The sequence below is a fragment of the Photinus pyralis genome, unplaced genomic scaffold (assembly GCF_008802855.1).
Source record: "Photinus pyralis isolate 1611_PpyrPB1 unplaced genomic scaffold, Ppyr1.3 Ppyr1.4_LG6, whole genome shotgun sequence".
Classification (NCBI taxonomy): domain Eukaryota; kingdom Metazoa; phylum Arthropoda; class Insecta; order Coleoptera; family Lampyridae; genus Photinus; species Photinus pyralis.
In genome coordinates this window covers 11165675-11191826 of record NW_022170663.1, presented here as the reverse complement: position 1 = coordinate 11191826, position 26152 = coordinate 11165675, and the positions used below count along the sequence as shown (strand labels likewise).

The following is a 26152-nucleotide window of genomic DNA, read 5'->3' as shown; positions in this document are numbered from 1 at the left end:
TCGTGATCGCCTGCAATGACCAGCTCCTTTGGAAAACTCCTTGCGTGTATTCCGCAAAGAGGATATTTGTTTATATGCAGATTTCTGATTGTAAACAGTGTACGTATAAGGAACTCAAAATAAGGTTAACCACAAATTTTTCTATATTTCTAGAAAGTATGCGAATAATTAAATGGTTATCTGCATAAAATACAGTGCCGAGTTCTAATATTTATGTTTGTTCGCCTTATTTGGTCTTATTTGTAAGAGCAATGCAACCCGCCGCAATTTTGCTACTTTGTTATTTGATTTGTTAAATGTGCCGATTGTACCTACGCTCTTAAGTTTAGTCGAGGAATTTTTGCAATGGATAGTTCCTGGTAATAAACTACGTTACTTATTGCTACTTTGGCACGGAGGTGGGTCATGTCTTTTGTTGTTGTTTAATCTACTGTTACAGATTCAATTCGAGCATGGCTCCATTTAATGTCCTATTACAATTATAGATATATAAAACGTGCTTTCAACGACGTATTTATAACGAACTGGAACCATTTGACGCATTCAGGTCGAAATTGAATCCAGTGTTAGTAGGTGTCACATTCTAGCTTTTCTTCAACACTGTCAAAGACTACTTATTTTATATGTACTTTTCTAATTAGAATTCTCTATAAAATCTTTATTTAATAAGTTGTGAATCAAATGGGTGAATTGGATGCATTTACATTCGCCTTTGTTATTAAAAATTGAAAAATATTGCCCCTATTACTCTTACATGAGAAAAAAAATTTGCATATCTAAAAAATACCTAATTATGCAATTGCGTATCCATTGATATTTATTTTTGTTTATAAATTCTCTTTCTTTAAGCAAATTTCATCTTCTCATTTTCTTGCTTTGAATTCTAATAAAAGTCCTTTGTATATACAATTCTATAAATTTCTTTTTTTCTCTCCAATACTTGAGAACTTTTCAATACTTTCTACAACCACACCTAAAGACAGGGCTCACAATGGTAAACATTCCAGAAGCGAGAAGCACCAAGTAAAGATTGATTAAAAAATTAGGAATACCAGCCCCAGCGGGCCTTTGTGACCTCCCACGTTGACGAACAGCATTAGCCTTGCGAAATGTAGAAATGATAAATAATATATAAAATTAAAAAAGTCTGCATCAACCGGGAATTGAACCCGGGCCACCAGCGTGGCAGCTACAGTTAGACGAATGACAACGACGACCAGCATCTTAATACTGGGTGCGGCAAAACAAACAGTGCAGTTGTGTTCCCCCACTACATCCGCTGTGGTGGTGATGGGAACCGGAGAGAGGACACAGTACGTCCGGTCACTCACCCCATTTTTAGTCGTAGCAATGGTTTGCAATGGGGAGCACCGCGGCTTAGCCGTTCGCACGTTTTTTGAAAATGGTCGTTCTTTCATTATCACTCAGTGTATCTGTCGACGCCATTTTAACATTCCCCTTGGCCTTTGTGTTGAACCAGTTTCTTCCAACGCACGAACCCAACTCGCGATCACATTATGGTGCGGAACAGGATCATGACGTGGAATGTTAAAGTGCCGTGCCAGTGGCTATTCAGACGGTATTAACTTTTCATAACAAGAGAACCTTAACAGAAGGCCTCGCGGTACCCTAACTGCTTGCTTTTTCAACTTGACAGATTTTTCAAAAAAAAACGAAGAAAACTTCTCACACAACTGTGGGTCTTCAACTAATCAAATCAGGCTGACAGTCCGAATAAAAAATAGCGTAAAGAAACGTACACACTTTTTCAACCGTCGCGAACCAGCTAGCCTTTTTCATTGATTCCAATATTTAAGGAAATACCACCTCCACATTAAAATAATCTTCTTATGGCACACACTTGAATAAAACCTTTTATAAAATATGCAATTGACCAGATGTGCCTTACCTAAATTGAATAAATGACACAATTACAAACAATTCTAAAATAGAAAACAACTACGGAAATATAAGTTCAAAGGAAATAATAGGAAATATTCTAGTCTCATTTTGCATGAATTCTTATTACGAAAAAAGTAGTTTAATTATTGTGGCTGTCCATCTGACAAATAGATATTAAGTAAGTTAAGTAAGTATTAATGAAACCAAGTGGAGTGAAGAAGGAAATAATACTAATCATTATCTGTGTGGGATACGTTTCTTTAAATTTAATTAAATTAAATCATTTTGATTTTCTTTTTCTCTCTCTTCTTTTCTTAATAATAGATAATAACATAATATTTACATCATTATCCGATTGTAACGAGAGGCCTTTAATAGTTTTCCTATTTCGTAAAGTAAATACCGGAGTAGTATAGAACAACTTAAGACCTTCTGCAGGGGCACCTCCAAAAAGCATTTTGCGGATCACTCTATAATTGGGCACAACCCTGGCGAGGGCTCAGAACAAGAAAGGAACAATAAATAAATAAATAGGGGTTGATTTTTTCCGAATTTTATTTAGAGTAGCTCGGTTTTTTTAAGGTATTAAGTATTGAGTGATACATGTCGTTTCCATTAGAGGGCTGTTTGACCCAAAATTTTATTACTTTCAATGTTTTTAAGTCATTAGCGATCTGTACTTTTATGGGTCACTGGTTTCATTGTGCGCATGACCTTGGAAAGTTACTGGCGACACACTGACGAGAGACTGCCTATCTCAATGAGTTTTACGTGTCCATAACACCCCAGTCAGGATTTCTCATGATGATATTACCTGGTTATATTTGCGATTTTCTATAACATACCCACAAAAACACAAACACCAACTAATGTTGCTTCGGAATCTTTATTTCTTTATTTTCATTTGATTTTTGATTTAAACAAACTGGTTTTGTCAGGGTTTTGTTGTAATTAAAAAGTAAAAGCGACTTTTTGGTGGTTGATAACTTTGCACGACTTTGAACGACGAATTAAAACCATTTAAACTACAAAGACTGACTGTCTTTTACAAAAAATCTAACCAAAAAAGGCCTTTAAATTATTTTTTGCACAACACAGAAACAAGGTTACCTATATATGTAATTGCATTGTAATTTAATATCTTCAGACACCCTGAAAAAGTGAACTAAATTACAGAAGCATTTTTCGTTCTATCTGTGATGAATAAATTTTTATCATTTTTACGACCAGCCGGACCAGCACTGTAGTAAGGGAGATATTGCATTGGGGTAAAAAATAACCCCCACGTTTTTTTATGGAAATACACGTTTTAGAGCACCAGGAATCGGAATCAAACAAAATCTCGATGATGTCTGTCGATTTGTCGGTCTGTCTGCACTCTCATTTCTGTCTAAACGGCTGAACCGATTGAATCCAAATTTGGTACACAGATTCTTAGACATAACAGGAAGAGCTTTTGGGCAGAATTGGACATGCGAAGGTATGGGAGTGGTATCTGTGCTAGTCTAGCAATTATTTTATAGTCGCATACTCATCAAAAACTATTAAATTTGGTTTATCGGCGACATCCACAATGTTTGCTGGATCGGATGAAAACTATCGGCAACAAAAACCGCGTTTAAGCTTTTAGAACGGTTGATCAAAAAAAGATTGACGTCGAGTCGCCTTTGGGAGTTCAAGTTAAACATGATTTTCCATGGAAACAAAGTTTCCAAAAGCGTCTCGACAGCAACTCTTTTTTGATGGCATAGTATTTTGGCGTAAGGTACGTCTGGTATAAATAGATAAATTATCCAAATATTTTTCACAAATTAAATTCAATTCATGGTTTGTTTTACCACAAACTGAAGGCCCACATATACCCGAAATGGTATTGTGATAGTTTTCATTTCAGGCACAAACAGTTAAGAAGTACTTAACAATTTGAAAGTTAAGAAAAAAAATCCATGAAGGAGACTTAATCAACAATAGTTTTAATTCGAAAAAAATTATAGAGCCAAAAATTAGAAATAAAAAAATTTGTAGAGCAATTAACTGAGCACACACCTTTTTTGACCAAAGTGAAATTCAAATCGAAAAAGTAAAAGAAATAGAAGAATATGAATAAGCCATGATGTTTGTGATGTTAATATAAAATATATGGGTAGGAAAGTGTTTAATCATTTTCACTATTTCTCTTTCATCTAAATGTTTAATGAAAACGTTGAAAATCGAAACAATGACATAGATTTAGTTGTATAGTTGTATAAGTACCTATATGTAAACTAATACTAAAGGTGAAAAGAAGAAAAAAATGCAGTGTAATAACAACATTCAAAAAATAATTAAAAGTACTAGAAGAAAGTGTTTAATCATTTTCATTATCTCTTTTCGATCTAAATTTTTAAAGAGTGAAAACGTTGAAGATTGAAGCAGTAACAGTGATTTAGTTGTTAATAATGTACCTAAACAGACACAAATTTACGAAGATTCATGAAACATTCAAAGGTCTCTGGACTGGTTTTGTTTAAAATTCAATCTGGCACCGTTAGTCTCTTTGCCTAAAATAGGCTTCATAATGACCCATTTTTTAATAACAAATGGGACTCAATGATTTTAATAAAACAGCAAAATGCTTTTACCGTAATGGATAAAATTGTAAAAGAATTGCGTAACGTAATGAGTTAATGACATTCGCCTATTTAAATAAACATTCCAGAATCGCAAGAAATTTAACATTGATTATAAAAGCAATTCTCGTTGTTTATTCAATTGACATTTGACACAATTAAATGTCTCTAATTCAATAATGAGAATTAAAAGCTGTTATTATTTCACTACTAAATTGAATTACTGGAAGGAATGCGTTAAAACATCTCGTAAAAAATCGGTTTCGTCAATTAGATTTCCACGCTTTATTGCTGCCCAAATTTGCATTAATTATTAATAATTACACGGTTTTGTACAAATCTAACTGATTAACGGGGCGACTTACAAAAAATTAATTAATAACCACATACGATTTGTCTCAGTTAATTGATTATTTTTTTCCATCGCGTATCGTTTAGTTTAATGTGTGAAAGTCGCTCGATGCGTGTGCGTCGAATTTTAACGGACGATTAGTTCGACGGATGGTCTGCCAGGCGATAGAAAAAAACTATAGCCAGCAGCCAAAGAACGAAATCGTCAGTTCACTTTAATTCATTCATGTTTAACCCATATAGGCACGAAACAAGAAAAAAATCATGACAATGAATTTTTGAAATAATTCGTACCGGTAATTAAGAGGTAATGAAGTAGGTTACGTTAAGGAAAAGTTCGATGCTAATAATGTCATTTCACCATAATTTTATTGTAATGACTCGGCAACTTTTTAGCGAACATCAAGGCCGATGTCATGGTCACGATTTTCCTTCCATTAAATAATACTTCGTACGCGAAGGATGCGAGATGCAAAAAATGTACAGCTAACGTAACCGTGCCCCATGCAATGCTCGGTTTATCGTATTCTTGTAAACTCAAGAATTGCATTAGTTTCATAAGTAGTGATAAAGATTCTCTCCCGAAAACTAATCTTAGTATGAATGACATATAAGATTGTTTTCTCTAACCCCTTTCACATGATGGTTATGCTTTCCTCTATTACCTATTATTTATTAATATTTGTTGAGGTTAAATTCATTAGGTAGGTACTAATCTTATTCTCATTTCAACAAATTTCAAACAGGGGTATAACATCAGAAAGATGCGGGAACTGATTGAATTCAATATACAGGGAGGGTCTAACAAAATACGTGTTCAATAGCTCTAAGAAGACACCCGTATCTTCCGGCGGAACAACTCTTCTGGTAACCAACAGCTCGAGTGTCATTTTCAGAATACCAGAATAAGGGGGTACTGAGCATATATGGAATACCCCACAGCATATGACAGTTCCCTTGCCATTTTCAGAAAACCACCACGAACCATGGGATTATTTGGGGGTTATTGAGTAACGTTATCGAGTCCTTACGGACCTATCACCGCCGTTTCTTTAGCAAACGCCATTTTTTATTGTTTTCCGTTTGTCAATTTTTTGTTTTTTGGCTTGAAAGATTGTCGTTGGGGTTGTTTTTAAGTAAGGTTGGAATTTTATAAAATGCGAACTACGAGACCAACGCACAAAACCGCAACTCGATACGTCCCACCGTTCTTTACGCGGAGGAGGGGGATGGGGGGTGCGAGCTCCAATCGTCGTCGATTTTCAAACGTGAACGATTGATATAGGAATCCGACGTAACAAACGGTACGCTTCTAACTGTCGTCGTTTCTGAAAAAAACTCCAAAATAAGAGAAAAATGCGAATGCAAAACCGCGCCTTGATAATGACCGTTTGCACCGACAAATTTAAGCGGAGCTTAGCTTAAGGGTCGCTTAAAATCCATGGCAACGATTATTGAAACAATGGTTGCCGTTGTAAGCACCGCGACGTCGCTCGTCCGATTCTCCACCTTTGCCTTCGCGAACCCCCCCCCCCCCAAGGGAATACCATTTCATGGAAAAATTGCAGATGGCGTATCTCCACTCCAGTTGAAGAAAGTTTAATTAAATTCTCCGGTTATTTCTTTGAGTAATTTCAGAGAAAGTGTCTAAAAAACGTCACTTGCGCTTCCTCGTTTCCCCCACATCCCTGACCCTCGCGATCGATGCCCGACCAGGCACCTCGAAAGCGCCCTCGAACTACGTGGCCAACGCAAAAAAATGCAACTGGGTAGGGCTCCCCTTTTCCCCGCTACAACTTCTCGACTTTGCTCCCACACCGCGGGAGGAGGGGGGTGCGAGCTCGGCGCGCAGCGCAGCGTCTCGACGTCCCGCGTACGTTTCGCCACCTTCTCCTCCCGTAACGCCATTTCCAATTTTTCCTGGGGGAAATTTCGTTTTACCTCCCAAAAGCGCACTTTTTCTCGAAAAAACCCTCCATTCCTTTGGCCTGCACTACGGGCTAATCGCGCGCAACGTAAAGTCTTTTCGTATCCCCCCTCCTTCGACCACTACGAATTTTTAAAGTCGTGGCTACCTAAAAACGGCCCCCTACATTCGGGGGGGGGGGGCGACCCGGATGCAGGTCCAGGTCCGAAATAGTGTCCGTCCTCGGTACCCTCCTAAGCCGCAGCGGCAACTCCGTAACTCTTATTGTTTGCTCTCAAAGGGAGGGGGGGGGCACAAAAACGGTCCCGTACGTGACCGTTTGTACAAATTTTCAGAAAAATTCCTGGGAGCTGGACGTTTTGTGGAAGAAAGTAACCGGGGCGTCTGGGGAGTATGGAATACTCCTCACCACAGGAGACGGTTCCCTTGCGATTTTCAGAAAACCACCCGATCGATAGTACCATGGGATATGTTCTACTGGCTGTCTGGTTTCCCAATAAGATCGCCTAGGATTTGCCTGGCATACGTCTGTCTCTTAAAAGGAATCTTCCGAGCGATTCAAACAGCCCTTATTAAAAGCCATTTCAATATTTGGGCTATCACGGAGGACTGTGTCAATCGTGTTCGAGTCAGGTCTATGGACCTACAGCACAAACCCAAAAGATCACTGCAGTACCTACTAGGTAATGGAAGCCCGCAGGCTATACCCTACAGGAATTACCGTTACGGCGTCAAGACAAGTAAGATGGGCTAATGAATCAAAAGTAAATAAAAATTAATAGGTCTGGTGAGAAATTAGTAATGGAAAGTTTCAGGTGAAACGGAAAATAAACGGGAAAGTGATTCTGGTATCTGGTTGGGAATATACCGGAATAATTAATAAATGATCGGCTCTCGTCGGTTAGTGGGCTCTCGTACAGGTCTCAGAAAAGTTTCTGCTGAAATACAAAATCCTACTTTAGAAGCACAAACAAGTGGGAATTAGGGGATTTAATTTCAAAGGATGGGGACATTTAACGTAGGAATGTTACAACACTTACTACAAGGTGTTTACAAATAAAATGTCTACGTTACAAATTTCGATTAGAAACTACAGAAGCGTTAAATAGTTCGAGTGTTCCGCGGTACAGAAACACAGCTTTCGGAAATCGAATATCTATAGAATTAATTTATAGTATACAGATCACATCTTTCTAGATGTTTTAAAGATTTAGAAAAGTATCCAAAAGGTTTAGATACCTTAGCAGCTCCAAAATCGTTCACGAAGTATCTAGAGATCAAGTTACTTCGTCCTTTGAGCTTTTGAAGTTCTAGTGATGCACTTAAGAGGTTCCTAAAGGATAGAGATTTAATAATGTCCCATTTTCTTCCGAAAATTTCAAAGAATTTATTAAACAAATTTTGATTAACACCTGAAAAAACTCTTGGGCACGAATAGAAAAAAAATCTCACCTAAAACTCTGTCTGGGTCGCATAATGGATTCGAATAAACACACAATTAACTGATTGACAATGACAAAAATTTATTCCGAAACACAAAAACAAATTAAAACAAACCCCCGAAAGAAAGAGAAACTTACAAAGCTTCTTTGGACATATTACTCGCAGCGGGCGCTCAACAAATAAAATAAGAAATCAACAATCCAAATAATGTGGTAGTACAAAGTTTGAGATAGAAGGCGCGCTAAACTCGCAGAAAAACGGGGACTCTGAACTTCACTTTATGTGACTTTATGATGGTAAAGAATGTTATGCACCAATTTGGCCGGAAAAAAATTAAAACATAAGATAAGGACCAGTAGATTTTGTAGTCCTCCTTTTTTATTAAGTTGGTAGAGCAAAGTTTATTTTCACCCATTTCATTGGCGAAACTGAAAGACAGCAAGAGTTAAATTGTGTGATCTTCCTGTCATACTCTTATTTTGGTTAAGTTGGCAGAGCAAAATGTTCAGTTACTAACCAATTTCGTCGGCGAAACGACAAAACACATTGAATTGATGCACTGGTATTAGATTAGCACCATATCTTTTTGAATTTGCAACGTCTAACCGTTCAGTGCAAGACTACCCCCCCCCCCCCAACTTCCGCATCGGCTGTTTCTACTATCTCGTTATCTTACCGTATTTTAATGTTTGAAATCTTTAACAATTTTTTATCACTGCTTATGGTTCGTAATAATGATAAATTTCCTTTGTTGGTACGCATAAACATTTTTCAAGTTTGCCATTTTGTCGCTATCACTTTTGTGTAAATGCCCAAAGATTATGAAATTATGAACACGCACGTAGAAAAAGGTAAGGTAAAAAGCTAAATCAAGCGTTATTCGTACAAAAACATTTTTCAAGTTTGCCATTTTGTCGCTATCACTTTTGTGTAAATGCCCAAAGATTATGAAATTATGAACACGCACGTAGAAAAAGGTAAGGTAAAAAGCTAAATCAAGCGTTATTCGTACAAATCGATTGGGTTCTTTTTAAATATCTATAGACGTCTAAAGTGACTGGATTAGACGTGTTGCTCGGATAGTAGATGCAGAATTGAAAATAGAACCACTTCCATTGAAGGCTTGAATAATTATATTCTGTGGTTTAAATTCTTGTACGAAAAAATGCACACGTGTTTCCGCTTAGTAATCCGCAAAACGTTTCTATTAATCTAATAGTTTCATCGTCTCGCGGAAGACCGCTTAAAAAAAAGCTACGAAAGAACGTAAAGCGGCTACGGCAAATTGTAACAAAACGCCTGAAGATAATCGGCGTTTGTCTTGTAATCTTGGCAAATTATAAAGTACGTTTACCTTAAACAAGCATGCAATTCCTGCGGTTATTGCTTTTTTAATTGCTGTTTGTTTATAAATTCAATTTACTTTTTTTTATAAATTGTCTCTGGTTTTCTTTTTAGTAGTTTATTGACGGAGGTGCCGCTTTCGCCGTCACTGTGTTTATAATCATTGTTATTTAGGTAAATCTGCGTGGGGAAGACATCCTGTCGCAATTAAAGCGCAATCGTACCATTCACGCTGTTCAAAAAACTCATGGGCAATTTTATTCTAAAATGGCGAACATAATTTATACTGGTCAATACATTAGGATGTTTAATGGTATAGTGATGTATCGCAGGGCAGTATCTTTGGACCACTTTTATTTCTAATTTATAAAACCATTAAACTTCAGCAACATTTCTTGAGGGGATGATTTCTTAATTATACTTTGTTGAACTGAAAAGTATCAAAAAACTCAACTTTGGTAGGGAGGCCACACTTCTGATTTGGTGGTGTTACTTCGTTGCGAGAAATGGGCGCTATACGATTAAGTCGTATTTAGTTCTATTTGTTATTTTGCTTCCGTATTTAGATTTAGAGGGAAATGGAAATTTAACATTCTATGTACCTATAAGATTAGTACAAGAGCTTTTCTTTCCGACGTTTATTGCTCAACAGGAAAGCTGTAATTCTAAACGTCCTAAAAATAAGTCGCAATTGAGTTTGATGAACATTTCATTGCCGGAGATAAATCACTACCGACTGATCAGATATGGAAGCTCATAAAGAGATAATTCAAACAAATCATAAAACGCCTCTCGCGTCAGATAAAGTACTAAACTTTCATTTTAGATCTTTTTTTTCGAGCTCACCTCCAACACTACCTAGATCTATTAGTAGAGCAATTGTGCAATGCAAATTTGTAGAAAACTAGAACAGGCACTCGTGTGAGATGTTAAAATATGTACGAAAGCAGAGCATGGCTTAACCTTTAACACCTTTGTCTGAGTACAAAATGTGCTTTTGAAGTACATACATTACCGCCTATTCGTCCATGTTTGGCGACCGGCCACACCTCTGTTTTTACAGTGGCAACGCTAAGTGATGCAAATGGGCGATTCTCGTGGGAATATTCGTTTAGTTTTATATTGAGAGTGTAAGTGGGGTTTGCACTTTCAGTTTTGAATTTTTAATTTCGGTTTCGTGAGAGCTTTCGACTATTATGTAACAGTGTAGGTACGAGACATTTTTTTCGGTTTATTGTGGCGTATTATGTAAAATTGCGTCAATCTCCATACATTTGCATTAAGTTTGTTTACGAGCATCCCAAATTTACCAAGAGACACATGTTGAAATTGTAACTAACAGTGTTATCTATCGTTAGTATTTTAGTGAATTTGTTACATTAGGTGTAGTACCTATGTTTGAAAAATGGTTAAGTAATGGTGTCGCAGATCGAACGCGAATGATGAAGAATACGCTTTAGCCTATCGCGTGAGCGCGGAGCTTTTACCACTTTACAAACGTCACCAAGATGTCAATAAATGAAAAGAAATACCCCATGAACAAGATTGATTGTAGTTTTAACAGGAACGAAGGAAGTGAAGGTATAATTGGTGGTGGCGGTTTATGGGTATAGATCTAAAATCCCCCACGCCCTCAATCAAACCGTTGCAGAGTTGTTTCAAAATGGAAAATGAATGCGTGCGTATTGCATATTTGGATTTCTCTGATCCCTCAGCGTCTTCAGGATTTTTTTAAAACTTTTCTGGAATTTTTCCCTTGAACATTTTCAGATCCTATTCGGATTTTTTGGATACTTCAGTTTCTTCATACCTGCTCCTAAGATCCGTTTCGTTGGGCTTTTCAAATTCTATCGAAACTTTGAATTCCACCTATTGTTCAATTTCTTCCGAATCATAAACATTTTGGATAATTAACTTTCGTCGGATTCTTCAGTTTCTTGCAACTCCTTCAATTTTTGAGCTTCTTGTACTACTCTACGAACTTGCATTCTTCATACGCTTATAGGTAATTTTATTCCCATGCGGATAAGTTCTTCATATATTTCCGATTCTTAAGTTTTCTGAAGTTACTTTTACGATTACTTGTGTCATTTTAAGCCTTGGCTGAAACCCCGCCCACTCAAAAATAAAGGCAAAATAAATTCCGACTCTTCAGACTTTCAAATTCTTAAAATATTTTAGGCTGTTCAAATACTTACTCCAATTCCTTAAATTTTTTGAGATATCCAATTTCTTTTAATTCTTGAAATTTTTTGGATGGGTTTTTCTATTCATTACAAACTTTTGATTCTTTAGTGATTTCATATTTTTCCGATTTTTCAGAGTATTCGGCTGCCGATCAAATTTCTCCTTCAGTTCTAGAATTAATTCTTCAAAATCTTAAGATGCTTTGCATTATTCCGATTCTTCGAATCCTTTCTATTTTTTTGCATGAGTTCTTTAAGTGCTTCAGATTCTTAAGTTTCTTCGGATTCTTCCGTTTATTCAGGTTAGACATCCATAAGACTTTTCTTTTCCAACTGTGTAGTTTTAACATAATTCCTTTTGAAGAATTTCGGCGGTAAACGATAATAAATTGTAAAATCTCTAATTTAAATTTTTCTCCATTCTCCATTCAATCCATTTCGCCTCTCTCTTTTCTCGAAGTGTTCATCTCCCTTTCTCTGTCGAGTTTCTGTTCTTCCTTTTTATTTGTTTCTCTTTTTTTTCTATAATTCTCTTCATCCAGTTCTCTCCCTTTTCCGCTTCGTGTAATATTTCTTTACTGCTTTCCACATCAGATTGTCTGTATTCTGATCTTTCTCACCGTGTAGCCCTCCTTCTATGCTTCTTTTCCTTATCCCTCATTCCACATCTGAACACTGCTATAATTTTTATATTCTTTTGCTCCCCTGTGAATTCCAGGCTTTCTCTCATTATTCCAATTCCTTGGATCGGTTCTTTCTTATTAAATTTTTTTTTCTATGTTTTATGCTCTTTTCTCTCCTCGTATCCGTCTCTTCCCATCCATATCCGTTTGTTTAGTAATTTTTTCATTGTTCTCGCCATTTTCTTTGTTAACAAGCACAACTTCACCAGTTTGTTTCCTCTCTCTATTTGTTTATCCTTCCATCCTGTGTTCTATCCCTATATCTTCGGTGTTCTTGTCCTTTCGTCTACTATGTAGCAAACTACACCTTCACTCCTCTTCCTCTATCACTTCCCCTTGTAGCAGCTTGAAGAATACGATCCCCTTCCTATTTTTCCTTTCTTTTTTATCAACTTCCCATAATTTCTTCAGCCTCTTCATATTACTTTCTTTTCATGTTTTTGTACCCTCTTTTCTGTTCTCCCAACTTCTTCTCACATCCCACTTTTTCCCTCTTTCCATTTCTGTTTTGATATTTTCCTCTTCGGTACAAACCGTCCCATTATTCTTTCATTTTTTCTCTCCCTTCTTCTTCTTGTACCTCTTTACGTGCTATTGCATTTCAAATTTTTGTTATTCTCCATCTTGTCGCATTCTGCTTCTTTTTGTTCTTCTGTAATTCCCCACTTTTTTTCCGCCTCTATCGGTACCGTTCCATTTCTTACCTTTCTTCTTAAAATTATCTCTTCCAGCTCTTCCATTCTTTACTACAATCTAATCTGTTACCGATTTTGCTTTACTCCCCATGCAAGTTTAATATCCCTATTTATCACGACCCCCATGTTTTTGTCAGTTTTAAAGCAATTCCTACTCTTCCCTTTGTTGTTTCTTCAACTTATACTTTCTCTCTACAAACCCGCCACTTTCTTCTCTGTTTTCAACTCCTTTGTTTCCACCAATCTTTTCTTTCTGTTACTCCTCGTACACCATTACTATTCTTACAACCCCATTCCCTTTACTTTACCTTTTTGTTTCCTTTCTTAGCGTTCATCAGTCCATCTTTTTCCTTTTTCATTGCTCTTCTCTTTATTTGCTTATATTTCCACTTCCACAATTTTATTTCTTTAGCCCTTCGTCTGTCCTATGAGAACTCTCGTCTGGGTCGGAATTTGGGCTCGATTAAACACAACATAGACATAAACCAAGTACCACGCGCAAGGGATTTATAGAACCAACCAATCAAAATAAATCTTAATGACCTTAAAGTCATAAAAAATATCCGGTCGTACTTGCGACTTCTTTCATTCGACTTAAACATTCACTTTCAACAGCGTAATAAAAATCTCTCTAACTTTGTTCTACAAAAAAATGTACAACTTTCGGTTGGGTATTATATGAAATACTTTTTTCTTTTCTTGTAAATATGGTCTAATAAAGTCATTATTATTACTAGTATTATGTATGTGTTTCTTGTTAGAACTCAGGTCTAGCCTGGTTAACTAATCCCACGGATTAAAATCAAGTAACGATTAGTGTTTGACTGTACCTGTACGTCATTCTTATATATAATAATAAATAAATTAAAAAAACTACACATTGAAGTATAGAAATAGTATGTAATTCATACTTACCAAAATTGATAGCCACAACAGCCAACGCTATAAAAAAAATTCCTGCCTTTCGCAGTTTTTCTCCTTTGATTTAAACGGATTTCGCTACTGGTGGCGCACGCAACTTTTCCACAGGTGGTCGGCTTAATTTCGATGGATCGATTCGAATTAAAATACCACCAAAAATCCACCTTGCGATAAATTCCAGGTGACTAACTTAAGTTCGTTCGCGGCTCAATCCGAGTTTTTCTAACACATCATAAAAAAACAACGCTCCACGGGTGGGCTACTTAACAGATTCTTAATTGTCTCCGCGGCTCGATGAGAATTGTCTCGCGGCTTAATACCCATTGCCTCAGACGCGAACGACCAAATTCGCACTACTTAACTTTTCTGATTCACACCCATTTTGGGACGCACAACCTTCTCCATTTCTTCTCAACGTTTAGCCAATGAGATTCCTTCACTCACATAACTAACGTGAAAATGACGAATGTAGCCCTTGCAAAATAGTCTTGTGATTCCAGCTAATCTCGTCTGCTGCCACGACTTCTCGGCGCCTCAAGCATTCACACGCATTTAAACAGTAATAAGGACCGTATGCAGGAATACTGGCCCACATACAAAATCGACAAATTTTTGAGGAAATCATAAACTTTACCATAAAAAAAATCAACGCCAAATCCCAAGTCTCTGCTTGACCTAACTTCAACCATCAAACTATTAAAAAATTCTCGCCCACATCCATGTGTTGCATAGCACAGTAGGTTACAAGCGTAACTACAATGTTGAGGGTCCTTGTGCGACCAACGTAGCAAGTCCGCGCACAAATTGCATGAAAATGAAACAATATGATTAGCGAATCAATATTAAAATCTAAGAATAAGAAAATAAATAAATGTATAAATTATTGGAATTAAATCACACCACGAGAGAAAGTAGCGACACACGGCAACCACCTGGATGTGATGTCGGTGGAACGGTCGGACAGACTCGAGCCCCACCAGAAGAATAAAGCCTCGCTTCTGGCCAAGTGGGCGGTTTCGGAATGGTCTCGGAGGTTTGGCACAATCGGCAGCCACAAGCAGTGAGTTGAAGAAACGGCTTAGTTCCGAATTAGGTTGACGGTTACGTCCAGGAAAGCAACTAAAACCGAATTACAGTACACGGACACGGTAGGGATTCCTATAACGGGAACGCATGCAACAAAGCGTAAATTAATTAGCGGTATTAGAGCTCATCTGTAAATTTATCGGTACGGTGACGGATAAAAGAACAAACGTATTCGAGTACAACGAACAATTGCGATAAAGTTATCTTGCGTTTTGGGTAAACACAAAATAAGGCAAAAAGATCCCCTCTAGGCGGCTTTACCTTTTAGAAAATTTTTACATTTTATGAAGGGATCTACGGTTTTCCAGCCGGCACACTGTATTCGATTCTTATGATCCAAAAAATAAAATTTCTAATTGTGCGGTCTGCGATAAACATAAAAATATGTAATTGCTCTTGAGATTCTTCTAATGGAACCACTTGCAACTGGTTCGGTTGCGATCTTCTGCAACTCATTTAATTAGCTCTACTTAACTTGCCGGATTAAAATTTCCAAATTCGGTAGCCCAACAATGCCCAATTGTCACCTGGAATTTCGAGTCAATCGCATGCAGTTCTAATGTTTGTTTTTCCTTAAAAACATCGGGGAATTAAAATCTGTTAATAATTGATTAACGGAGTTGAAATTCTAAAATATTAACTTTTCTTTTGTTTCCCCATGCCGAGAGATGTCGGATGATTGAAAATTACTTACAATATCGATATAAAACTCCTAAAGAAATAAATAGCTCTCGAACAACACTTTTCGTAGCGAAGCGCCTCTAGATACCGGGTGGTCATTAAAACTGATAGCGGTTATCTATGTACGGTGTGTTCATAAATTCCGGTATGAAAACTGTGTACTTCGTTACACCTGTTACGTTTGGACATGAATAGTATCTTGGGTAGGTGGAGCAGTTTTAGCTGCAAAAATAGTTACTTGTACTAGGTAAAGTATAAAAAAATTACTAATTATTTCCCCATTTACCTACAAGTGACGCACAGAAAGTACAGGTCTTTTGAACCCCTCCATGAAACCAAATGAAAAAAATCTAAGCTTAGAATGTCGATTGAAACGCTGGGCGGAGCTTCCTATCCCTTTTCCTGTAATAACGTAATTGATGTAACCAATTATGTGTATCTATTACAAAAGCAATTTACATATTAACAGGGTAATAAATACCGATACTTGTGACTTTGGTATTAACTAATAAGCAAACCGTTTTCCTACAGATTACCGATAATAATAACAGAAACCATAAATTCTTAGTTTCACCGTACAGAAGTCGCGCTCGTTTGACAAACAGGATGGCAGGTTATGCACGCGTTAATTTTCTAATTACGATAACGAAGAAAGTTGGTTACGTGTAGTTGTAGTGGGATTCGTAGCGCTAGTTGACAAGCGAAGTTAACGATGGGCTCGCATTATCAGATCACGAAGAAGTACAATTTATTAACTGAAATGGGATTCAATTAATGATGAACGGAGCGTGTAATAATAGTAATAATTTACTTAGAGGCGATAACACAATGAAATACTTTCAATAATCATTAGAACAAAATATTTTGCATTACAATTATCAATGTTACGCCCACTTATACCTAAGTTGAGTTATTGCTTGTAAGTAAATATTATACGCAATTATTCATAAAATTATATGTCAGAGCTTTAACCGGGGGCATCGCCATTTTTAATTCTGATACATGATTTTCTACAAATTGAATTCTACATTTAACAACGTTTATATACGGAATAATAAATTTACATTGACATGTTCCGTGCCATGTTTGTGCATTTATATTTTCAGTGTTCGACATTAGTTTCACAAGGAAGATATAATACTAGAAGTCCGTGTCGACAACGTTATAGGATGAAGCTATTTATTGTGAAAAGCGAGCGGGAGAAGTGACGTTAATCGCTTACATTTTTAATAAAAATTCTAAATGTGAAGATAATTAATAAGACAAACGACGCGAGCTAGGCAGCGATCGCAGTTTGACCTATAATTATTGACATCTTACCGATGCCTTATATAAAATATCCAATTAAAACGGTTATAATTAACATCCCGATACGGTTCTCTGTATGAAAATTTTATGTTCATTTCATGATCGTTTTCACATAATTCAGTCTAAAACATAGGGAATTGTCGATTTGATTGTTTAGTTTTCAAAATTTTCCATATTGAAATAATAGGGCGTCCAATTCTGGTAGCATCTGACTGTGGTTTTGTGATTCTAGCACGCTGCAAGTGCGAAAAAATACACAGCGAAAACATTTGAACTGTTTTGTAAAAACTGATTAATTTGTAAAAACGCACAAAAATTCGGAAAATTTTCGAGTTTCCGATTTTCGACACTATTCCAAATAAAAAAATTAAAAAAACTTACAGTTATTAACATATTCTCTTCTGGTTACAAATTCGATCTTATCTTCCGTTGGGAAGTGCCACTTCCTTTAGAGTTATGGAAACAGATTTATTCGATCGTACACTTTCTGCACCACCCCAGTGACATTATCTTCGAGATGAATGCAAAATTAGTCGGGAGAAAAGTTCGTATGAATCGCGAATCCAAGCCAAATTTTATCGAAAATGCATAATTTGTTATCGCTCTTATTCTACACACTTTTGTTCACGTTCGCTATGAAGCGGTTTAAGTAAGTAATAATTTTCCTATGTTGAATAAACTACAGATTCAAAAAAAATGTTTTGGTACGACAAAGCGGCTGTTACAAGGTTTATCAAAATACGTAACATAGGCGCCATGTCCTCTTTTTGCTTCAAAATGATAAAATCAAAATTTGAAAATATACCCTCGCTGAAAAGATATGGGGAAAGTCAAAAAATTGTCCATTTCAACATCACCCTATATTTTCTAAGGTAAAAGAGATACAAAACATTTTGTATACTTTGTTTCTTTATAATGATTGGTAAATAATCAGCCGTATTCAAAATAAATATACGGGATATTAAAAAAAATTATCTGACATACCCTACTTTTTTTTCATGGAATGTGAATTTTAATCAAAAAGATATCGTATTAAACTTTTTTCAGAAATAGAACACACCCGAGATGATGTTTAAAATAGATTCAAGTGATTAAAAGAGTTTCGAATAGACTTAATCACATTAGAAAAAGGTTCAAATAATTAAAAAAAATGCAAGAATGCATTTTCTAAATTTTGTAAAAATTTTGGAATCTTTTTTAATGTTATATTTTTTTGGAAAAAGATTTTAAGTTGTTATCTTTTTAGATTAAATTATACAGGGTCTTCCATTTACAAAAAATGAAGTTAGATCCGATGACTGTTGTACCTGGCTTAGTGGTAGAAACTTGGACTACACAGAAGGGACGTCGGGTGTTCGAACCTGAGTTGAGGTGAATTTTTCATCTGTGGCAGAGATGGGAATTTCCTTAGATCAGTAATGAAATTGACAATAGTTTTATTACCCCCTTTGTCTTAGGCCAGCGGATACTCCCCCCCCCCCCCCCCCCCCCTTCAAAGAAACATGCATATCCAATTAGCAACCAATTAGTCTCAAATGTTGCTTTCCTTTTCCTATAGTGGTGTCAAGTAAAATTTTTGAAAATGGGGGAGGGGGGATGCTCATAGAAATGAATTGGTTCTACAAATTATAGATTTACTCCAAAACTCCTCGATATCAATAGGTGGGATGGGGATTGCTTGGATCTTTCATGGCATTTTAATTAAAGGTTTCGACAAAAGGAAATGTTTTCTACCAACTTCTACCAACCTTTTTTTAGCCCTTCCCAAAATAGGGAGCTGTATGGGGAGAGGGAGCATAATTGCTTTGATCCTTTATGGTACTCTAATGAAAGGTCTCAATGAAAAGAATACTTCCTTAAATCTCAAGAGCGGATTATTGGAGGAGAGTACTCACAAAGGCAAAATTGAAGTGAAGTTGAAGCGAATATCTTGAAAACGCCGTGTCGGAAGACACAGCTACTGATGTTCTCAAAACTTTCAGTGCAAATATCTTCAGAACGGAGTGTCGGAGATCAGACGTTGCATTGGTTGTACTATAAGATATCGCAGTTTTTCTAACCCTTTATGATCCTCCTATTCTTCATATTTTTTTATTTTTTTCAGATTTTGTCGCGTCTTGGGATTTTTTAAACTCTTTTATTCTTCCCGATTCTTTCTGGATTCTCATCAGGTTCTTTGGTTTCGTCTTCGAATTTCAATGTTTCCGATTCGTCGGATTCTTTATAATCTTCGGCTACTGTTTAGCTTAGTTAGATGCTTCGGATTCGTCAGATTGTGTTGATCCAGTTTTCAGGCTCTTGTAGAATGCGGTAGATACGCATCTCTGTCCTTAGTGTCTAATGTTGGTAGAATGAAGTGTAATTGCGTGCATGAATCCAAGATGGCGGTCGATTTTTCCTAATGAACTTTCCGTGCGCATTCAGAAAATACAAAATTCTGCAATTTCCACCAAGAAATATCGATGTAGAAAGCAATAATCAGGTCGGTAATAATAAAGAAAAGAGTAAGTCAGATGTAAGAAGTCTAAAAATAATTAAATAAAAATTAAATAAATAAAGTACATACCGAAAACGGCCTTAGAAATTGAAAAATATATCCGTAAACAGCGTCAGCGAAGTATCAAAAACAAAATCACAAGAGAAAAACTTCACCAAATTTATACAATCATATAACAGTTGAATATGTTCGTCTTTTACAAGGAAAGAAGTAAGAACCGCTGCGCGACCTCCGTCGGCAAAACAAGGAACTATTGTAATAAGAAATCTCCAACACTTCCATGGCTTCTAGTGGCGAAAATAAAGAACTAGGGTAAGAGAGATCGTAATAACAATAACAAATGTACTACCTAAATGGCGTAAGAATTTAAATAAGAGCACAAATTGAAGGTTACCTAAATGGAATTTAAATCGGTAAAGAAAAAAAAAATAAAAAGCTTCTATCGTGTTATGAAAATTCAGATAACAGATTCAGATTCTCTAAAAGAAAAGTGCCCATGTGAAGGTGCTAACGGGAACCGTCCAGTTTCGACCGTTTAAGCCAGTTTTTCGATGATATCTCGGATGTTTTAAAAGATTTTCCAAAAATTCCAAATCCGTTCTTTAGTAACAAAAAGGGGTACCTTGGTCCCAATTTAATTTACACTGTATCTCTCACCGTTGCGGACATTTCAATGGTGGGTCACGAATTTGAACCACCATATGTATAATGTCAAGTTGGCTTACAGTTTTATATGTGTGATTAGCCTAAAGTTCCAATGATCGGACGCTGTTTAAGTTTTCTTCACCTTCGTAGTCTGTTGCGGGAATTATTTATTATTATTTATTTATTATCCACAGCTTGGAAAGATCTTGAGTTAAGGTGACTGAGAGCTTGTGCGAAAGACCAACTTGCCGATTACTGAAAGGTCAATATAAAGCAAAAGAACATACGCAATGGTGACTACTTCCTGGGGGTTTTATGGTATCTCGATCTCGATTTCGATTATGTCTTTTGCCAGAGTGGCACGATTATTTTTTATTTGGAGAACAGCCATAGAATCCCCGGTACAATGCAGTGTTCGGGCTCTGTTTTAAGCCCTAAAACGCCAGCAAATGTTACCTACTAATTTATCGCGGATATTGTTTTAAACTAATGGCTTAATTTGTTTTCCCGTTTTTAGGCTACGTAACAAAACGTCCCACAAATTTTTGTTTTATTTCAACTCTAAGATGTCGAATCTTTGCGTTTGTACCCCATGTTACTAATTTTTTACTTGAAATTCTTTGTACGTGTTTTTAGATCGCCTTCCCTACATCTTCTCTTTTGTTCTCTTTTTTCCATTTGCTACTTTACACTGAGTTTTCCCCCAAAAAATGGAACCATCGAAATTGGAAAGAAGTTTTGTGACCCGATTTTCCGTAGATCCAGAAAATTTGTCTAAGATAATTACTAAGTTGTTTTTTTAAAAGAATTCTACGATTGCTAAGATGTATTTCAAGAAGAAGAGTGTGCAATATTCGACAAACTACTGTACGAACTTTCTATTAACATTTGAAAAGAAGATTTTAAAGATTTCAAAGGTCACGGTTTTTAAGAAAATATTTTGTGCATTTGTTGCTGCTGATCTTCAGACCTAAAAACCCAAGTGCAAAAATATTATTAGAGTCTAATTAAAGAATTATTGAACCATAAACAATGTACGTGCGTTGGAATAAAACAAAAACCATTGAAAAGGTGGTGTACCGCAAGGTGCAATATTAGAACCACTATTGTTTAAAATGGATTCAGGATCATTTTTATACAGTAAAGTGTTCCAGATTTGAGTTTTTTATATGCTGTGGATATTTATAGATTTTTACGATTTTAACCTTGACACCTATAGCACAATATTTACATGTACCAAATAAGCTACTGGCTTTTCGTGGAGGCACGTGTGCTGGGGAAAGGATGACGAACCCCTCAAACAGAATCATAAATTGCATCTAAATTGATCTCGAGCCCGTACTTACCGAATGTAATTTATTATATACGAACGAGTTTTTGAAAGATGGAAGCCGTAGCAATTATGTCCCGATAAGGAAGAGGTTTATAGATTTTTAATGCTCCAGGATTGAAATAAAAATCGGTTACGTAATGAGCGCGCGCGTAATTATTTAAGACCGCATTAAATAAACTGGCGCTAATTATTCTTGCTGCGCAACTAACTCTTAAACGCCATTAAAGTCGTTTCAAAAGGTTGAAATGTGCACCTGTTGTCGAATTAATGACAAAATAGATTTTAAAATAGTAGCCGAGTTAATTGAACATAGGTAGAGAAATCAAATGTAGGAGTTGTTACTTCAATTCCTATCAACCTGTCATTATAAGTTACATGCTTACCTTATCTGTTAATCTACATACATTATTAGCTTGTGCCTTTCAGCGTCCGTTTGGCTCAAATTTATCTTAATCGTATTATGGAACCATTGAATAATTAATGCGGACGTTGTTTTCATAATCGAATCTCGAGAGAAAAAAAATGTGGCGCTCTAGCTCCCACATTTACAGTGCGGAGGTGAGGAATGAGTTTAGAAGACTATTATTACCGTTTCTGCCCACAGGATTGAATTTTTCCGTTTAAGTCGGTTTCATTTTGCCGCCTAAAAGAATGTCGAACTTATTACATAACAATTGCGAAAGCATAAATATCACTTTTACAAATATCTATCGTGTCCAGAAGGAAGTGATGAAATTATTGCCCCTAAACCTAAACGTAAATATAACATAGAATGTTTTTTTTTAATAGACTGATTTATAACAGCAACAATGCAATGGCGCTTTGTGCACGTTCTAGAACATTCGCTACAATATTATTATTTTGGAACTATCCTCCAACAACATCCATGTGAGTTAAATAACGGTGATGAGGTGATCCACAAGGTAGGTAACGTAATCGGCAAACGCAAATAATGACGATGGCTAGAGTAGCCAAAATACTTGCATTGCGGTCCATGATCGACTGCGTTAATTAATGTGAGTTTAGCCTACCTCCGTTTAATAAGAGGGTTAATTAAAAAACAATATTACGGTAACGGTTTAAAATAAATAATAAAATTTTAAAATAAAAAGTCCTGAAACGCACAATTAACAAATGATTAAAGAAAATGGCCGCTACGTAATTTCAATTATATCCTCCACAATGAGAGTTAAGTGTTTAGACTCGAGCCGAAATGACCTACTTCGAGAATTATAAAACATCCGGTTAATCGCCATAAAATGCAATTACTAGTCGTTGAATTGCGATGAACACAACTATTCTTAAAATGTGCCAACCAACGGGTACTTGCAAGGAAGAAGGGCAGAAATGAAAAACAGTATACTAGCATGCACTACTATTACCACTCTAATTCGAGATTCTGTATGAAACAGCACAGATAACTGCAGACTGTGAAAAATGAAGTCTTATACGTTTCTTTTGTTTCAGGATAAAAATGCCTATTCAGGATCAGCACCATCTGGTTGGCCCCTATCTTTGGGCGCATCGGGTATAATCGTCCACCTCGGCCCGTTATCGTCGACGTTAGTACGTCACGCGGATTGCTACGTTTGCATACGGACACGAAGCGCGCCCGGTCTCGAGCTAGCCCTTATCTGGCGAAATTCCGCCCAATTTCACTGCCAAACGATCGGGGAATTCAAAAGTCCTCTACACAACTTAGATGAAATCATGTGCTCAACCCTTCGGTCCGTAATGGATGTCGAAAGTCTTGCCATAGACGATTCGGAGGGGATCGAACTGCCCGAGCTCCTGCAGAATCTGCTCATATCCGTGGAGCACGCCATCGAGAGGGTGCCCCTCGACGATCTCGCCAATCCCTGCCCTCAGTGCTTGCAGTACGTGCCTTTGGAACAGCAGGAGCAGACTTCCGGCGATACGGTCTGTTCGTGCCAGTGCTCGTGCCGATCGCCCGAGGCCGTGGTGCTCAAGAAAGATACCTCGATACAAACCAGTCCGATGTTCGAGTTCGCCGGCCCAATTCCGCACATCGATAGTGACGAGGATGAAGATCGAGAGTCGACAAAAACAAGTAGGTGAACCTTTTTAACGAGGACTTAATTTATTGCTAATCCATTATGAAGATCTGCACGTCGATACCATCTGAAGATCTATGATAACCAAATTAGCATATTCCAATTAGCGATCCGCCGACTTCGCATGATATAAAACATAATGCCGGTTTTTGTTTCCGGGTGAAAATTGTACGAGCAGGTAGATTCGACATTTCAAAGTCGTGAGGCCCAAGAGCGACTCGGATCGGATCAGCTTTTCTGTTCTGTCATTATGCATCATGCGATTAGCCCCACTTGGCGTAGTATTTGTTTTATTGTGCGCTCGTAGGATTTCATTAGCATAATTGACAACAATCTTCATTAACATACCGTTTTCTTACACTTTATTCTGACGTTTACACTTTGAATATAATATCGTTACGTTCTTAATGAGAGCGTGTCGTTCCGAGTTGAGATTTTACGTGTTTTATTGCGAGTTACAAGTGTTAACAATTGTGGGTAGCGAACTAGTTGCATAAGCTTTGATGCATGCATGCAGTTCAATGTTTGCTGTCGATGAGAATGCAGAATTCATTACTACCTCAGATTAACTGACAGCATTTGAACTCTTTTCTGCTCTAACTCGTCTTGGTCAATCCTCCATTTTTAAAAACGCCACATCATTAGTAAATGCGGTTCAGATACCTTAAAAAAATCATAAAAATTAGTAACACCATGATGATATTGTGCTCATACACAGGAAAAATAAATTAAAGTCGATCCGACAGGGGGACGATCAAATGGAGTTGAGCTAAAGGCAATTGCAGAAATAGATTTAGACAATTTGTTGCCCAATTAGCCATATATAGTAGATAATCAAATATGGAATGATGCTTTGATCGTTTCTTAAATCGCTTACAGCATTATTGGTTATCATGAGGACTTTTAGGTATGATGAAGAGATATTAAATTCGGCCACTATTTTCCTTAAGTTTCTTATGGGATTCTTTTCCACAAAAATTACAATATTCAGCTTCATATACTCCGTTAAAATTTACGGTTGTTTACGGTGTCTTATGGGGATCGAATACACAAACTACGGTAGTCAAATTGTGTGCGGACAAAGATAATGGAAATTGATCCGAGGGCAACCCATAGAAATGAGTGCATAACATCATAATGGAAATAATTACTCCAGAGCAAACATGCTCGAAGGCCAAATATGTTATACTCCAAACAATTGACAAGAGCCGTCTACGAGAATATCCTACACGATAGTTCTCTTGCGATAGTCGCGCCATTCCGCGGCGAGGCAAGAACTTATCGGACCGGCCTCGTAGATGCAAATTTCAGATTTACTACAAACTCCTCGTCCCCATATTAAACTATCCTGACAATAACCGCATTTCCCTGAAATGTCCAACAGTTACCTTGAAGCAATATTGGTTATGATACTAACACTCAATCTAATTTAATTTAAGTTAAACCTATTTCATTTTTAAAGAGTATTGATATATTCAATAAGATTTAAGTTAGAAGGAGGTACGTGAGGCGAAAGACCAAAAGCAGTCGAAGCCTTTATCACTGAAAAAAAAAGTGAAACGTATGGTGACGATGAAAGTAATTCAAAAATTTATTTGGATGTCCAGATATTTTTAGTGCCTATCGCCACTCTTCCTCAGTGGAACTACTGTGTAAAACATGTAATTTAAGCAATTCTAATAAAATTAGGGAGTACTTACAATGTGAGATGAAAAAAATTATCAAAGTCCTCGTGTGAGATCGAAGGGACTTCAGCGCATTTTTGTGTGGCAGATCAGTATTCTATTAGCCACTTTTGACTCAACCATGAATAAAAGTCGAATGTCGAAGGCTACCACATTCCCTTTGACGATACCCACTTCCGACGTCCCGTTCACCCGCAATTCGCGTTTGAAGATTTGACTCCACCATCAGTAAGATCGTGTTGGGGGCTACCACATTCCCTTTGTTGGTACCCACTTCCGACGCCCCGTTCACCCCAAATTCGCGTTTGAAGTTTTCACTCCACCATCAGTTAGATCTTGTCGGAGGCTACCACATTTCCTTTTTCGGTGCATACTTATATTACACCCACATTTTGGTGGATTTCGCTAAAAACCTTCCACAAGATAGTACTTAATTTTTGGGAGGCACTTCTCATTGCTCGAGCTTCTATTGGCGACACGAGAAAGAGAGACAGCGATTCGAGATTTACGAAACGTTAAAACGCGTGACAGAATTTGCAACGGAAGGTCAAAGGTGCCCGAAGTTGACTACCTCTCGAAGACGCGCGCGCGAGCCTTGCAAAAGGTCGTTAATTTCGCCCCTAGGACAAAAAACAAAATTCCGCCACGCAGGAATTGTGTGCGTTTACAACATCTTTCCGACGACACCAATTTGAAAAGAATCGGACCAAAACTGTAGTAGAAGATAGGAAAAAACTGAAAAACCTTCACGTTAGTATACTACGCTCGAGGATGACGCCCA

The 26152-nt window shown here is 37.0% G+C and overlaps 1 protein-coding gene across 1 annotated transcript in view; it reads left to right on the top strand.

Annotated features, from left to right (window-relative positions):
• Window positions 1-26152, top strand: part of LOC116173314 (puratrophin-1-like) — a 114356-nt gene continuing 88204 nt past the window's right edge. Inside the window, exons 1-2 of the mRNA XM_031490692.1 lie at window positions 1-99; window positions 23079-23682. Of these exons, the coding sequence (XP_031346552.1) occupies window positions 16-99; window positions 23079-23682 (688 nt within the window). The 5' untranslated portion in view covers window positions 1-15. The remainder of the gene's footprint in view (window positions 100-23078; window positions 23683-26152) is intronic.